Source organism: Sorex fumeus, unplaced genomic scaffold, assembly GCF_029834395.1.
Source record: "Sorex fumeus unplaced genomic scaffold, SorFum_2.1 ptg000122l, whole genome shotgun sequence".
Taxonomy (NCBI): Eukaryota; Metazoa; Chordata; class Mammalia; order Eulipotyphla; family Soricidae; genus Sorex; species Sorex fumeus.
The window spans coordinates 23,177,699-23,194,315 of NW_026606179.1; the positions used below are offsets into that span (position 1 = coordinate 23,177,699).

General features: G+C 50.1%; 1 protein-coding gene across 1 annotated transcript; it reads right to left on the reverse strand.

Moving 5' to 3' along the window:
- Positions 1 to 2,808: 2,808 nt before the first annotated feature.
- CEBPG (CCAAT enhancer binding protein gamma) lies at positions 2,809 to 13,087 on the reverse strand. The gene is made up of 2 exons (XM_056136220.1): positions 12,905 to 13,087; positions 2,809 to 6,215 (listed from the first exon to the last, which is right to left on the reverse strand). The coding sequence occupies exon 2, from the start codon at positions 6,114 to 6,116 to the stop codon at positions 5,664 to 5,666; it is 453 nt and encodes a 150-aa protein (XP_055992195.1). The 5' UTR covers positions 6,117 to 6,215; positions 12,905 to 13,087; the 3' UTR covers positions 2,809 to 5,663.
- Positions 13,088 to 16,617: the final 3,530 nt, after the last annotated feature.

Below are 16,617 nucleotides of genomic sequence, written 5' to 3' on the forward strand. Positions count from 1 at the left end.
GGGCCACCGTTCTTCCAAAGGTGTGACTCGCAGTGTCCCCGTCCTGATTTCCTTCCGGTGAGGGCAACACAGATCAAAGCCTGCATCAGGCTGGGTTAAGGGCCCCATTGCCCGGGGCCCCACGTGAGTGATCTTGGGCCTTCCACATTTGCCCCATCTGCCTGCACTGAGCCTGTCCTACCCCAGGGCGGTAAGCCAGCAAACCACCAGTCCCTCCATGGCAAGGACCAGTCCTTGCCTTGTCCAGTTTCCCCTGGTCCCCAATAAGCCTCCGCTCCACACCCTTCAGCTGACTTGTAGAATTCTGTGCCCCTTCCTCATATCTTCTGACAGTGCTCCCCCCAATCCAGGCCAAGATAAAAACGCAAAATGAGACGCAGTCAGGATGGGGGATGGAAAACCGTCCCTCAAGCTGGAGACTTTCTGGGAAGTCACTGATGTTAGACCACAAAAGTGGCTGATGCTGCAGTCCAGGTTACCATGAGACGGCGTCCGTTCCAAAGCGCCGCTCTGTCTTTGCGGCTTAGGCTCGCGCTATAGACAGTGGAGGGAGTAGAGCTGAGCGCGGCTCCCACCCCAAACCTCACTCACGAGCCACATGAGTCTGCCGCTGAAGGCGTCGCTGGCCCTCTCGCTCATCCATTCTTCTTTTGGTTTTTGGACCACACCTGGCAGTACTCAGGGATCCCTCCTGGTGGGCTCGAGGCACTAGATAAGGTGCTAGGGAATGAACCCAGGTCAGTCGTGTGCAAGGCAAACACCTTCCCCACGGTACCGTCTCTCCAGCCGCAGCACAAGCATTCTTCAGGGTTTTCTACTGTGGCACAGATACAGTCCTTAAAGAAATTTGTGAATTAAGTAGAGTACCAACTGCGTATAAAGTCTACTAGGAGTTCACAAAACACTCCTGTGACAGGTAGCACTATAGCACTGTAGCGCTGTCCTCCCGCTGTTCATCGATTTGCTCAAGCAGGCACCACTAACGTCTCACAACAAATTGTGAGACTTGTTGTTACTGTTCTTAGCATATCGAATACGTCACGGGGAGCTTGCCAGGCTTTGCCGTGCGGGCGAGGGACTCTTGGTAGCTTGCCGAGCTCTCCGAGAGGGGCGGAGGAATTGAACCCTGCAAGGCAAATGCCCTATCCACTGTGAGGGCTATCCTCCAGCCCAGTTCCTTTGTGTTCATCCTGTGACAGGTACCATCTGATATACAGGGTTTCAAACCAGCCCCCACAGGGATAAAAACCAGTCCAAGTTAGGGTGAACCTCTGACTGCTTTAGTCTTGTTGGGAAACAGCTGGTGTATCACACATCTTTCTCTTCCTCTCCACACACCCACACCCCATTTCACATAAGTGTGCTCAAACAGACAAGAACAGAACTGTCCCTCGACACTTTGTCCGAGACTCAAACGTGCTGTGCAACGTGGCTGTGGGTCGACCCAGGTTGGTAGGTCAAAGGGCATCTTCATAGGCACAGGAGCCAACCACCCCACCCCAGGTTCTAGAGGGTGCGTTCAGTTTTCGCAAGTCTGCAGAAATTTGCACAGCTGCAGAACTACATCAGAGACCCTTCTAGAGAGCCGTGCCGTGCTGTGCTAAAAGGCTGCCCGAAACTGGGAAAACATCTACTGTGTCCCTCTGCAAAGGTCAAGTACCATGAAGAAAGGAACTTCCCATTTAACGCAGAAAGCCAGGGGGCTGAGAGGAGGAAAGGATGAAGAGGAGAGGGAGAGAGAGAGACTGACTGGTGTTGCAGAGGCTTTGGGCAGCCCCTGGGGTAGAAAGAACTTGGCAAGGGCCTGCAGTCAAAACAACATGAGAGAGAAGTACAGGAAAGAAGTCTTGGGTCAGGAGTCTCTGCAGAGAATGGGTCTCGGCCAGAGCAAAGGGGAATGAGGCCAAAGCCTCCGAGGTGGGTGAGGGAGGGAGACAGACAGGACCAAGGCCTGAAGAGGCAGGATGGGAAAGGCAGCGGCTGTCTGTTGCTTCAGTGAGTGGCCCGACGTGTCCTGGAACTGCCTCACGGTTCCGCTTGCTTCCAAGCCACTTCCACACCCTCAAGTCTCCAGCCTGAGGCAAGATGGAGACTTGGAGTGTTATTTGGGGAAGCTGGTGTTCACATGTGTAAAATGCCTGGGGACTCTTCTGACAATGAAGAAGCACATCTGCAAGTGCTTGATTTAAAAAGCAGACACCTGCACGAAGACATCATCTCTAAAATTCCCCTCCTGCCCCCCAGTTACTAGAGGATAAATTACAACTAATTCATGGAACGGAGATGAGGCGTTAACTACCCACAGAAATAATTACGGCCCTCCACCTCTCATGAAGATGCAGTAAGCAGAAATTTCCCCAAGATACAAGATTCACGAAAGAAAAGTACCAAGATGGCACTTGCCGTGAAACAGGCCCACCGGCTTCTTGGACTCGGTGTCTCTGAATTCCTTTCCAGAGGCTTGCTGGCACCATGTAAATGAAGACAATGGTGTGTCCTTGGGAAGGACAATGACTGTGTCACTCCTGGCATCTCCCCGGCTCAGAGCTTGAGGACTCACTTCCTGCCATGCCAGCGAGAGCTTGCTTTATATCCTGCACACATTTCTGCAGGGGTCTCAGTGGCAGACCAACTCCACGGGCCCGGAGCAAACTGCCCATCCACCACGGGCAAGCTGGCCGTGGAAGCATTCTCCCCTCCCCCCATCATGGGCCAGGAACGGGCATGTGTCCGCTGGTCAGGACCGTCCCATACCCACCCTGTCGTCTCAGTATCAACCATAAAGAAACCCACAAGGAAATGCAGTCATTATTCCAAAGTGTTTTTGTTTTTATTTCAAATTCATTGAAAGAAATAAAATTATATTTAAAAAAATAGAGTAATCTCACAAACTGAAGAAAGCCAGGAACAGAAAGAACAAATGAATGTGTTTCCTGAGGCAGACCAAACAGCTCTAGAATGGACTTTCTCCTTCCTAGCTTTTGTCAAACAAAAAAAAAATCTTTCCTATTTCAAAGGCATCAAAAAGCTCTTAATTGAAGGCAACAAAAGGTGCTACTGAGGGCTGGCTGTTTAGGTAAGAAGTCTCAAGGCCTCTACGGGGGACCATTAACTTAGAAAGCTGCTCCGATCACCTTTCAATCAATTATAAATTGCACATACTTCTACCTTTTCGTGTAAATTTGAAAGTTTCAAGTTTCCCAATAATGACGTAAATTTCAAAAACCCAGTGATATATATCTACAGAAAGCTTACGTCAGAATCAGCCGAGTCTCAGCACTCAGGCAGTCGGTCGGGGCATTAGCTAACTGCTCCCAAGGTGAGACACAGACACAGCTACACGGCAGCCCACCCTAAAGCCTAATCCTAACCGCAGGACCTGGGGCGACATCCATCCCCAGGATTCCCATACAACATACAGACCAAAAATTACAAAAGCCCAGTTACGATTCCCTAAGCGCTGCACTTACCCACCCCCTACATCTGGTTTCCCTCCGTTTCACATTGATGAATCTATTAAACTAAAATCTTCCATTCCCAAAACATTTCAGTGAGATCGAGATAATGGCTCACACGTTCTTTGTTCTAGGCATGGCGGGGTACCGTGCCAAGACCTTTGATGTGCACAGGTAATAGGAGAGTCTGAATCAACCTTTTTTTCCCCCCCTGAAACGCCAATCTTACATCCTGATTTGAACCGTGAACTAAAAATGCAGTTGCCACCGATTGCCCTAACGCTTCTTTTCCAAGAGAGTTAAGTCACTCTGCCTAACTTGAACTGTAAATTCCACAGGAACCTCAATTTGACTTTTTTCTTTAAGTAAATAAAAGACTGAAATGTCTGTAACATCAACTAGAGGTGCTTCAAAACATTCGGGTGACACAACTGAAGCTCCAGTCAGATTATACATCGGTTAGTCATTAAGGATTCTCTAAGAGTCTTGACGTATATCCTCGTTATTAAAAACATCACCTTTATGAGTGGATCAGGACTCCCAAGGAGACTGGTGTGGGCCCTAGGAGCGAGTCCTATATCTCGTGGAGGGCACCCCGCTGGGCTGTCACACACAGAGGGGCGCATCTTGGCTTTGCTGAGCTGAGGTGCTGGGGTGTTCCTGCCGCTGGGGAGAGCACACACAGGATTTCTTACACCAAACTGAAGGTTCAGCCCAAGTTACATCCTAGTTACCTGAACCAGGTCCTTGTATGAAACAGCAAGTTGGTCAAAAATGGCCAACTTCATTCAGAAGAGACACCTGGTTCACACACAGTTTTCGATGTAACTTGATTTTCCCAGAACAGCCCAGGCACAACAAAGAAACCGCACGGAAGTAGACAAATTTGAGCTATAAATTGTGCTTTAAAAAAAAAATAAAGCCAACAAAGACAATCAAAATTGATTTTTAAAAAAGCCATACTCTAAAAATTCCAACTTGGTGATTACCATTTTTTTTTACTTTCAACAAAAATGTCAACAAGATATCCTGAGTATTTTTTTTTCTAAAATAATTTATGGTTGGGAAAAAAAACGAACAATGACTAAACAGAAGTAATGGCACAAACATCTGGAAGAAAATCCCACGAACTAGAAAAATAAATGCCACAAAAACAATATGAAAAGATGTTTTAAGGAAAATAAATTAAAGGTTAAAACCTCACACTTTCAAGTTTTTTTAAACAGCAATTTTGGGAGATGTCATGAAATTGATACATTTTTCTAGTCATTAACTGGTTAAGATCAAAAGCTAAAATGAATTCATGTGAAAATTTTGCCTTTCACAAAAATGAACCCATTTCAGGTATCTGTACATAGGAGAAACTTTAACCCTCATCAGTAGCTTGTAGTCAAACTGTGTTAGGATTTTTATCTACTAAACTGGCAGTCAAAACAGTACTCCAGAAAGCTTATTTTACTATTGCAGGAACTAAAAATTGGCTGTCCAAGTTTTTCTGAACTTCCAAATTATTTTAGTGCTTACGAGGAAAAAAATTAATGCCAACCCAGTAGCTCAAAAGCATAATTCTAATATGCATTTCTTTTCTGTTTAAAAATAAATCTGTTTCCTCAACAATTTTTAAAAATTTGTCTAAAGCTAATTGACTGCATGCTGCCTCCAATCATCACAGTTCACCAACGTGTACTGATCTGCCAAAACACAGTTTACACTACACACGAAATTCTCCAAAATTACAAAGTGATTGGTTTTGAGAGCCCTAAGAATTAACACATAATTTAGACTAAAATCACAGAGAGATTAATATAGATGGCGTTCAGCTACCATTAATACAATTAACCAGCCCCATTAAAACCGAGAACCTTCTTTTAAGACCTGTCAGTTCCCCCAGTTCTTTTGCCAACCTAAAAAAGAAACATTTCTTGGGAAATAAAGATTTATTAAGAACATCGAGATCCAGAGTCAATTTGTTTTTACCATATACCTAGAGCGTTTTTTTTAAAACCCCACAAAAATTACTGTCCTTTAAAACTGAGTATCCAATGACAAGGCTGATGTGAGTTCGCCAACTCTTCAGTGCGGATGCTACGAAGGCCCTCCGTGGGACCCCTGGCTCACAGAGCACAGGGCCGCCGAGGCCGGACAGGAGTGGCGCATTCACACCCCAAAACGTTCAAGCCCTACGAGGGGGAGCGGGCGGGGTGAGGCCTACGGTCCTGTGTTCTCAGAAGTCGTGGTTGCATTTTCAGTGCTACTGGGCTGCACGTTGTCTGCGAGGTTGTGTGCATGCTCCAGAAACAAGTCCTTCAGTACGCTTAACTCCTTAGTCAGCAACTTAATCTTGGCTTCCAACCGTTCGTTCTCTTCCTTGAGCTGGTTCACTCTCTGCAGGGTGTCCTGCGCCTTCTGCTTGCTTTTCAAGCGGCTCTTTTTGACCGCCATGTTATTCCTTTCTCGGCGCTGCCGGTACTCGTCACTGTTCCGATCCATCGGGGAGCTCTTTTTGCTCTGCTTGCTGGGCGGCACGGCTTTGCCGCCTCCTCCAGGGCCGGCGGGCACCAGCTGAGGGACCTGCTGCAAGCCACTGGCATGAGCCTGAGCATGAATGACACTTATTCCATTCACTCCCGGGGCACCGTGCTGCTGCGCTATCTTGCTCATCTGGACACTCTCCCTTGCCAACACGGAACAGACAGAAGCAACAAGGGCAAGGCGATCAATGGTTTCCACGCTAAACCGCCAAGGAATCTTCACACGTACCTAGTTAAAAAACAAACTGCATTAAAATATTCGAAACGACAAATGAGATTAAACTTTCGTGGACCTAACAGCAGGCCAACACGAACTGATCAGGATGAAAATAAAGGCTGTAACAACTGCCAACTGGTTCCATGTTTCAGAAGTCTACATAAATTTAGTTCAGAAAGCTAAGTTGGAACACAGGGCCAAACCGAGCCCACCTGAGCCCCCCTCGGGGCCTGCCCATCTGTGAGGATCAGAAATGGGAGGGAAAGATACAGACTCCCACTACTCAGGGAGCACAAAGGAACCAGCAGGACTTGGCAACACGCCAAGGTGCAATCCGAGCTGCTGAGGTGGAACACGGAAAGGCGGTTCCACGAGGACCCGGGACGCGGTTTCACTGGTCAGGGCCAAGCAGAATGCTCCGGGGCGAACCGAGTCTCCAGGACTCGCCAGGAGCACTGTGCTCCGCTCACTGCACAGCCTGCCTCTGGTTTCGAAGTCAGCAAGGACCTGACCATCTCTCGAAATACACCTTGATAAGGTATTTTATATTTGAGATGTTAATTTTGAAAGATTTGACTTTCTCTCAAAACCGACCTTGATGAGGTACGCTGAGGGTTTGTTTTTCACATATTTTTGATGGCCTCAGGGAATAAGAGTTGACCGAGCTTTGCAGACCGAGCTTTACCGAGCTTTCACATACCGAAACTCTTCACGTAAGAGTTTACTGAGCTTTCACAGACTGAAGGAGCTGAGACCACCCCCCACACACACCCCTAATTTATTCCTCTCTCCCATCATGCTTCCGCCAGTGATTTTCTTCTTGCCGTAATAAATATACCTATAAACTGCCCTCACGAAATAAGCTGGGTGAAGCACAGCCCGCATGAAGGCAAGCAGGAGGGCTTGGCTGGAGTGGTGGGTTAGAAAGGTCGAAATCGCACACCTACACTGGTGCACAGCTGGAGGAAGAAGGCTGAAGAGCACGCACCCAGCTAGACCAAGAGCCCCAGCAGTGTGAGGCCTGAGGCCCAGGTCTGGGGCATTCCTACAAGGCTTGCTCCAGAAGAGAAGTCCTGGATTCAGAAATGAGGCCTGCTGGGGCTCCCTGAGGCGCACTGGGTCCACGGAATTGCTGCAAGAAGAAGCGGCAAAAGCACACCTGTCCTAGCATATGCAGGCGCCACAAGACAAAACCCCCAAACGGAGTGAGCCATTTCCACCAAGCAGCCACAAAACCTCCCTGGTCTCTTTTCACACACCTGCTTAAACTTCATCGGCAGGAAAAACCTGGAGTCAGAATTACAAGATGCCTCAAAGACGTACATCTCACAGTTCTTAAGAGAAGCCAGAGTAAACACCTGAATCTTTAATCAGGCACTTCTGCATAAACAAGACTCATTAGTTCTGCTTCTTTGAAAGGCTTTTAAAAAGCCCATCTATATCGGTACCTTAGATGCTTTAAACCCTCAAAGCTAGCCCTGAGCTGGTGGGCCATCGGTCACTGGACTCCAGGGCAGGACGGAAGGCTTCCTTCCAAATCACGGCGGCCAACAGAGTCTGTCCATCTTCAGGAACAGCATCCGCAACTTCCCTTGCAAGTGCTGATTTTTTATCCCATTGAAAAGTGGCTGTTTGGCATTTGAACCACAGTCATTCAGTGCACTATCAGCCATCTACACTACTGCTTATCTATCTGGTACGAAGTGATTTTAAGTGTTATACTCATTTTTTTTCCCATTTAAATTTTCTTCTTAAGGCACCGTGATTTACAACGTTGTTCCTGACAGCTTCAGGCATCCAACGTGCCAGCACCAATGCCTGCCTCTCTGACAGGCACATTTTCAAGTTTGGCGACTGCAGTCTGGGGCTCCTGCTTACAGCGGTGCTGACTCTGTGGTTCACACTTACAGACATACCACACCTCTACCCCACCCAAGGCCCCAAGGCCCCTGGCTCCCATCCACCTTCGTCCCCCCTCCCCATCCTTCTCATTTCTATAATCTAGCGCCAAGAGTTTGCCCCCTTGTCAAAGGTGTCAATCTTGGTTCCCTTGTCCTGTTTTCCTCAGCTTTGAAAAGCTGAGCACTGAATAATCATGATCATGCTCTTGTCCTGTAACTTCTTTTTCATACATCACTTACGTTTTCAGTCCTTAAAGCTAACTGAGTTGAGGAACTCAGACAGCAACGATCCAAATAAGCCCACGGGAACCGCATCAATTCTTGCCCTGGCTCCGCTCCCCCCACCCTGCCCAGCTCTCACCTTGGAACTTCTCCTACCCTTCCATGGGCCTTGATTTCCCTCTGTGCAAATGATGGATGGGGCACGGCAAGATGCTTTCTGCCTCTCACAAGGTACCGTGACTCGAGTCACTAAAAGCTTCATCAAAGTGTCACAGTCAGCCAAGTTCACACTTATTCTCCACTAAGGAAGCCTTCTCTCACTGACTCGTCCTGCCCAGCTGACCGCAGAGGGCAAGACTTTGAAAAGGAGCCCTTTGACATGGGGAACACAGTGGGCACCAATGAGTAAACGTGTAAGAAAGGGAATGAGAATGAAAAGAACATCAAGAACATTAAAAAAAAAGAAATTCTTAACCAAAGACAAGCCAAGAAAGTAGTTCTCAAAGAGAGATATTCATTAAGGAAACTGAACCAAGTAAAGGAAATCAAACAACAGAGTGATCTTAAATATCTAACTCCAAAGATTGTTTTGTTTTCACAATGAAAAAACAGCTGCCTGTAAAAGCAAACTAAACTTTTTTTTCTCCAAAAGCAAAGCTGACTGTAAATTGTAAAATGTTTGCAGTCTTTAACTGTAAAATTTTTTTTTTGGCAGGGGGCCACGCCCAGCTGTGCTCAGGGTTTACTCCTGGCTCTGTATTCAGGAATCACTCCTGGCGGGGCTCAGGGGACCACAAGGGAGCTAGTGAGTGAACCCAGGTCAGCCAGGCAAGCGCCCCACAGGCTCTACTACCTCTTTCATCCCTTTCCCTTTTTTGTTCCTTCCACAGCCTTTACTGGACACCTACAAAGGGCAGAAAAGTGTCTGATTCAAATCTGGGTGAACTCAACATGCAAGTCCGGCTCCTTTGTGGACAAATACCATTGCAAAGCTCAGTCCACAGGAAGCTGGGAGGAGCCTGTTTCCTTGCATTGAATCATGCCAGCAGGAAGCAGTGGGGAAATTAACAGCAGCAATTCTCGCAGAGTGGGCCTTGTGCCGGGGCAGCATCACTGGCCATGCAGAAATACAAACTTGCCTAGCCCCAGAAAGCGGGGGCTAGGGACAGGCTGGAAGAGTCCCAAGTGATTCTGATGTTGTCAGGGTCCAAAAGATAGCACAGTGGGTAGGACGCTTGCCTTGCATGTAGCAGGCCCGGGTTTGATCCCTTGGGGGCCCACTAGCACTGTGAGGTGTGATTCCTTAGTACAGACCCAGGAGCAACCCCTGAGCACCACCAGGTGTGACCCAAAACAAAACAAAACAAAAAATGCAAAGTGATTCTGATGACACTGACAGACCCTGCCAGACATTAACAACAAATCTTAAGAATGATGGACTGAGTAGGTGACATTGAAAAAAGAAAAATAGTATTTCTGGGGCCAGAGGGATAGCAGGAAGCTAACTTGGGTTCAATTCCAGGCATGGTTCCGAGTCCCACTAGGAGCAATCCCTGCGTGTAGAGCCAGGAGCAAGCCCTGAGCAAAGCTGGGTGTGGCCCGTAAACTGAAAAAATTTCTTAGTTCTTTATATAGTCATTTTTATTTTTCACAATTAAAATTGTTATCATTGGGTTTTAGCCATACAATATTCCAACACCCTTCCCTTCACCAGTGTACATTTCCCACCAAGGTCCCCCGTTTCCCTCCCACACCTCCCCTTCACCCCCACCTCAACGGGTGACACCTCTCCCCCTCTCTGCACTATGGATTGCAATACAGGGAAAGGCTATCATGTAAAAATTCCTATTTCTTATTTCGAGCATGTTCATTCAAATCAGTTACACAGAAAAGGAGATCGTTCTATTCAAACCGAATAAAACTATTCTCAAGCTCCATCCAGGAGAATAACCCTGTCAAGAATTTTCCTGACCCTCACGTTTTTCTCACGGAGCAATAATCCAACAATCTTTCCTCACCTGAGTCCTCCTCAAATAATTCATTCTACTGTCCGTGGGGAAGATCCACATCCAAAACATTCAGCCTTAAACTTCCATTCTAACACACACACATACACACCCCAAAAAACAGAAATAACCCCAAGGCCCTTTACACCAAGGACCGCTCCATCCCACAGCCAGAGATTACCTCAGGCTGACATCATCTATCCGCTGACATCACCTCCCAGGGGCTCTCCCTCCACACTGTCCCCAGAGCCACCTAACATGGATCCCCAGTGTGTCCCTCTCCGGGGCCAGGGCCACACGACTTCGCTCTCCAGGTCCTGCTTCTCCTGGTCCCCACAGGTGCCAGTGGCTGCCTCTCTGCTCCTGCCCAGCACCAGAGTGACCGTGATGCCTGCGAGTCCCCCTGCAGACAGACCCCGAGGCAGGCCCCTGCCATCTTCTCCTCAGCTACGGAGCCAGGCTGCGACACTCAAGAAACGCGTGTCAACTACAATCACTCCTGTGATTGTCATAAAAGTGGGATTAGAATTAGCATCTCCTACACAAAAGTGAAATCGAAGTTAAAAGTCAAAGCAGTGCAACCAAGCTCCCAACACAGTTCCATCCGGTACTTGTGCCCTCACTGGTCCAAGCAGGTCCACGCTCTTGACACTGCGAACCTGTCTTTAACTAGTTTTGGGGGCCACACACAGAGATGCTCAGGGCTTACTCCCATCTCTGCACTCAGAGATCACTGCTGGAGGGGCTTGGGGGACCATAGGGGACGTCTCGTGCAAAGCAAGTGCCCTGCCCGCTGTACTGTGACTATGCCCCTTGCCAATCTCTTTCCTTCTTAGCCCTGTGGACGCTCCCGACAACTCTGTACTGAAAGCGACGCCGAAGTGCGCTAAGACACCCAAGGGAGAGGGGCTTCTAAGAGCTGCCCCTGCTTTTCTGGGTGTTTAGACCACACCTGGCAAGGCTCAGGACTTTCTCCTGGCTCTGTGCTCAGGGATGACTCCTAAGGGGCTCAGGGGCCACACAGGGTGTTGGGGATTGAATCCGGGTCAGGTACATGCAAGGTACACACCTTATCCACTGTACTATCCGTCAGAGAGGGGGCGGGGTTGAAAAGACAGAAAGGTAGATGGGTGCCTGACCCCCCAGGAATTGGGGGATCCTGCATTTCCCATGGCTGTGATCAGGTGAGGTAATGTAGTACAGGAGAAGAAATCTATCCCCGGGAGGTCCTATTTGTCTTCCCCTGTGGGGGGACTGTCCCGGTGCCACGTAAATCCCTCGGGATAAGAGCACCTTCCCGGGTCAACCAGCCGGGCTGACAGCCGCAGAGCGCTCTTGTTTTGTCTGGACCCATGTGTTCCAGGCAGGTCTTATTAAAAAAAAAAAAAAAATGAATGAATCAGCCAAGCCAGCCGGCCAGAAGCAGGAATCAAGCAACTAGAACTTCTTCACCTGCTTCGCATCCTGTAATTATTCAGCTTTGTTTACATTCCGCCCAGAAACAGAATCACCTTTATGACTGGCTTATCCCAGACAAGACTTGAAGTGGCAAGAGTGGGCCAGTTTTCTAAGTTTTCAAGTTGCACCTTTTTTTTTTTTTTTGGTTAGTGGGTGGGGGGGGGGGGGTGTCATTAACGCATTTTTATTTCAAAAGCTCCTTTGGAAGTGACACCTCCTCCCCGAATTCAAGGACCCAAGCGCCACTGCTCTCGTGTAACCAACCCGCCAGGGTTGAAACCCCGTGCTGAAACACGCCTCGTTTTCGAGGTGCCCGAGGACAGCACAAACTGGGAGCGGGAGGGAAAAGCCCAACCCTCCCTCGGGCCCCCTGCGCGGGGAAGGGGCAGACCCTCCGGCTGGGGAGCCGGCGCTCTGCAGCGCGTGGCAACCGCCCCGAGAGGTGCCAACCAACGCTTGTCCCCCCCGCCGGGTCCCCTCCAAGGGCATCGTTTCTGGGGCGGTCCTCTTTCTCCTCGTCACCCTCGTGCCGGCTGCATGCACGTCCCACGGGGGACTGGAAATCAGAGCTCCGTAAGAAAGCTATACAGTACTCCGCCACGCCTGGGGAGTGGTGGTGGTGGTGGTGGTGGGGAGGGGAGGGTGGGGGTCAGCTGCTCTCCCTCGCTCCCTGTGTCCATCCACTTCCAAGCAGCATTCCCGGCCAGCGCAACGTTGGGCAGCTAGCTGGGGGGAAAAGGGGCAGGGGGCTCCGGCAGGTCCAGCCCCACACCTCGTGTCCACCTCCTGCAGCTCCCGGGTACAACCCGAGCCGCGCCCGGCTCCCCGCGCCTGCACCCGTGCACGGGGCGCGCGGGCCGGGGTCCGGAGGGGCGCGCGGGGGGCGGGGTGGAGCCGCGGCGCTGGGCGGCGGCCAGGGCATGAGCTCAGCGGGCCCGCCGGGTGTTGCCGGCAGGTTGCATCAGACGCCGCCGCGCGGGGCCTTTCCCGCGAGCCGGCAGCCTCGGGCCGGGTGTCCTGGGGCCGGGCCCGCGCCCACGCGAGCGGCCGGCTCCGCCGCGGCCTCCTCCTCCTCCTCCTCCTCGGCCCACCCGCCCGCCGGCCGCCTCCTTACCTGCGCCTCCAGCCCGCCCGCCCCCAGGCGGCCTGCACTCCGAGCGGCCCCGCGCGGCGCGGCCCGAGCCCAGGCCTCGCAGCCCGCGCGACCCAGCGAGGAGGAGCGACGGTTACGAAACCGGCAGCCTCCGCCCGTTCCGCCGCCGCCGCCGCCGCCGGCTTCCCCTCCGCGGCCCGACCGCGCGCGCGTGGCCGCCGCCTCCGCAGCCAATGGGAGCGCGAGCCCGCGCGCCGCGCGCCCGCCCCCTCGCGACGGGCAGCGCCGGCAGCCAATCGGCGGCGGCCAGGCTGCGGGAGGCGGGCACGTGGCGGAGGCGTGGCCCCCGCGGCTGGGGGAGCGGGCGGGGCGGGCGGGAGCCGGCGGCTGGCGGCGGAGGAGGAGGCGGTGGCGGCGGCAGCGCTGACCCGCGGTTCCTCCTGGGCGGGTCTCTAAGCCCCTGGTGGGCCCGCCTGGAGGGCAGGGTCATCCCGCCACGAGGAAGGGTCTATCGGAGCCGGGGTTGGTGGAGACCCCGAGCCTCATAACGGCAACAACACCTGTCTTTGGAAAGCGCCGTTTGTGAATCGCCGAGCCCGGGGCGCGCCCCTCCCCTACTGGGATGCTGGGCTTGGAGGTCCCCCAGAGGGGATGCTCCCCGCAGAGGGGAGTCCTGGACGATCGTTGAAAAAGCCAGAGAATGGTGGAGGGAACTAGACATTGGTGGTGGGGTTGTGTTAGAACATTGCACACCTGAATTGCAATTGCAGAACTATGAATTGGTGAATCAGAGTGATTAAAAAAAAACTTTTTAAAGGAAAAGCCAGTGAAGTGAGATTCATCCAGACTCTCGTGCAGATGACACCACTGTTGCCAACTCGGCCGTGTTGTTACGGGTGAAATGGATTGCATTTCCTCGAGTGATTCCCATCTCTTGCATGCAAACAGATGGAAAGGCGTGATCTCAGCCACTCTGAACGGGAATCCAGTTTTATGGATCTCAGACAGCTCACAGGCGGATCTGAAAGCCTCTGCAAACCAGGAAGCAGGGCCCCCGGGTGTAGGGCACAGCCCGCTGCCCTATAGGTTTGATTGCTTCCTCTTTAGCAATTCTTATCGTCCAAAAACTAGTCTAGGAAAGAGGAAACATTTCTTCATTGCCCAACTATGAGATCAGCTCTCCATATAAGACTGTTTCGAGGAATCATGAAATATTTGCAAAAAAAACAAAACATTTGATAATTAAAAAAAAAAAAAAAAGGCTTGCCAGCCCAAACCAGTAATTAGAGCAGCACCCTTGGTTAAATAATAGATCTCACCAGAACCGCTTTGGTCCTCTCTGCTCAGAATTCTGTTTTGTCATTCACAAAATAATCATTTTCTCCTAACCATTTTTCTAATCACTTAAAGTGTCTGGGGGGAATTTTTTTTTACAGGTGACTTCCTGTCTCTTGTGGTTAGCTAACCGTTCTGCCAATCTGCATGGGCAGCCTCTGGGTCTGTCTGGACAAGCCTTCCACACTCCACAGGTTTGGTCAAGGCCAAAGAGATGGAGTATTTCTCTCCTCTTCAGCAGGAATCTGGTGATTTCTTCTACATGATTTATAAATAGTTACTTGGTGCCAGCTACGTGCTGACGCTGGCTGAGTGCAGGGGATTCCGCAAGGGACAAACACGGCCCTCCCCACTGGGAGCTTTTGCTTAGAGCCAGGGACATAGGCAAGCCGTGATGGTGCAGCTCTGTCAGTGCCCACCTTCAGAGTTTCTACCAGAACAAGAAGCATGGTGGATTATAGGATGGTCACTGGCCCGTGGGTGGTGGCAGTCCTGAAAGATACATTAACTCTTACCTAGGTGGCACAGAGGAAGTAGACAAGACAGTCAAGAGGGACCATCTCACCTAAAGGTCATGTAAAGGTCATTTTAAAGGTCAGCGTGGCTGAATCCAGTGCCTGGGTGGATATGGTGAGATTGGCAGGGAGTTGTGGCCCAAGGCTCTTGATTTTTCACCCTGAGACTCGGGGCTGGGAAAGATTTGCCTCCACTTTAAGGAAACGAGGAGAGGGCGGCAGAGGGAGCTGAAACAACTGGAGTTCTGTTGTTGGTTTTTGTTCAGGGGCCACACCCAGTGGTGCTCAGGACTTACTCCTGGCTCTCTGCTCAGGGATCATTCCTGGCTATTTGGGGGACCCGAAAGTGTGTTGGGGACTGAACCTGGGTAGACAACATGCCAGACCAGAACCTTACCCAGTATACCGTCACTCTGGCCCCGGAATCTTTTGGGTTTTGGGGTCTCTTTTTTTTTTTTTTTTTGGTTTTAGTCCACACCCAGTGGTGCTTACTCCTGGCTCTGAACTCAAGAATCACTCCTAGTGGGCTTTAGGGGACCTATATGAGGATAGGACCTGGGCTGGCCACACGCAAGGCAAGCACCCTATCCACTATATACTACTGCTCCAGCCCCTGGCATTCATGTTTTATGTTTTGATGCAGAAGTATGCATGGTCTCCCTGCCGTGGAGACTGTCAAGGAAACCCACTCTGCTTTCTTGCAAGTCACAGACACAAATTGTCAACTTTTTTTTCTTTTTTTTTGGTGGAGAGAGGTGGGTCAGGGGACCACATGTGGTGCTGGATATTGAACCAGGGTCAACTGCATGCATGGCAAGCACCCTACCCATTGTACTCTCCAGCTCCTAAAAGAAACATTTTTTAAAATGTAGTTCTTTGCCTCCAAAGGACTTTAAACATAGGCTCTCTTGTTCATTGAATGTTCTGCTTACCTGAAACCTATTACAACTGAGTATCCTTTTTTCTTTTGTTTTTGATTTTTGGTGCTCCACCCACACAGAATCGCTTAGGGGCTATTCCTGGCTCTGTGCCTGGGCGTGACCCAGGTAGTGTTCAGGGAACGCTATGCTGGTGATTCACGCTAGGGTCATTGGGGTGCAAGGCAAGTACCTCCCACCCCTGTAACCTCTGTACTATCTCTCTGGCCCAAGCGCCTTAGTTTCTTAACAGGTGTGGATTCTGTGTTGTCTCTTCTATACAGTTTCACCTTTTTCTGGTTCTGTGGCCTCAGAACCAGAAATTGCTTAGGCTCTCAGTTGTCTGTGTGGATAACAATAGTATCTACCCAGTCAGATTGCTGTGAGGATGACAAGTCTCTCAGACAGGGCCTTCCAGGTCCTGGGTCACCACTCCTGCCATGATTACCATGATGCTCATATATGAATAGTAAATAAAATCTGTAGACATAGGTCAAAATACACTTCAGTACAGGGCTAAGCCAGGCTTACTATTGCTCTGATGATTCAGACACAGAAAAAACATTGGTGTTGGTGTTAACCCTATACATTATCACAAAAGGTGTTTTTTAGAATCATTCCCTCATTTACTAAAGCTCATTGTGTCTTCGGTTCCCATGGTGAGGAGGAAAAATTTAGTACAACGAAGTCCCAATTTGTTAGAAAGTCAAATCAGAAGTTTACTCTATGAACAAATAGTTATCTTAAATGTGTTTTTACTCCTTATAATCTAAGTATCATAAGTGTGCATTTGAAAAGTTTCCAAAAATACCAAATGACCTCCTGTGACCCGAGATGTGGACCACAAGTTGTTTTGTGTGTTTTGTTCTGATGAGAAGTGAGCCTATATTGCTCACAAGTTTGAGTCTCAGCAGACATTTACAGAGGTCTCTTAGCAATCATATGACAATGATTGGCTGGTTGGCTG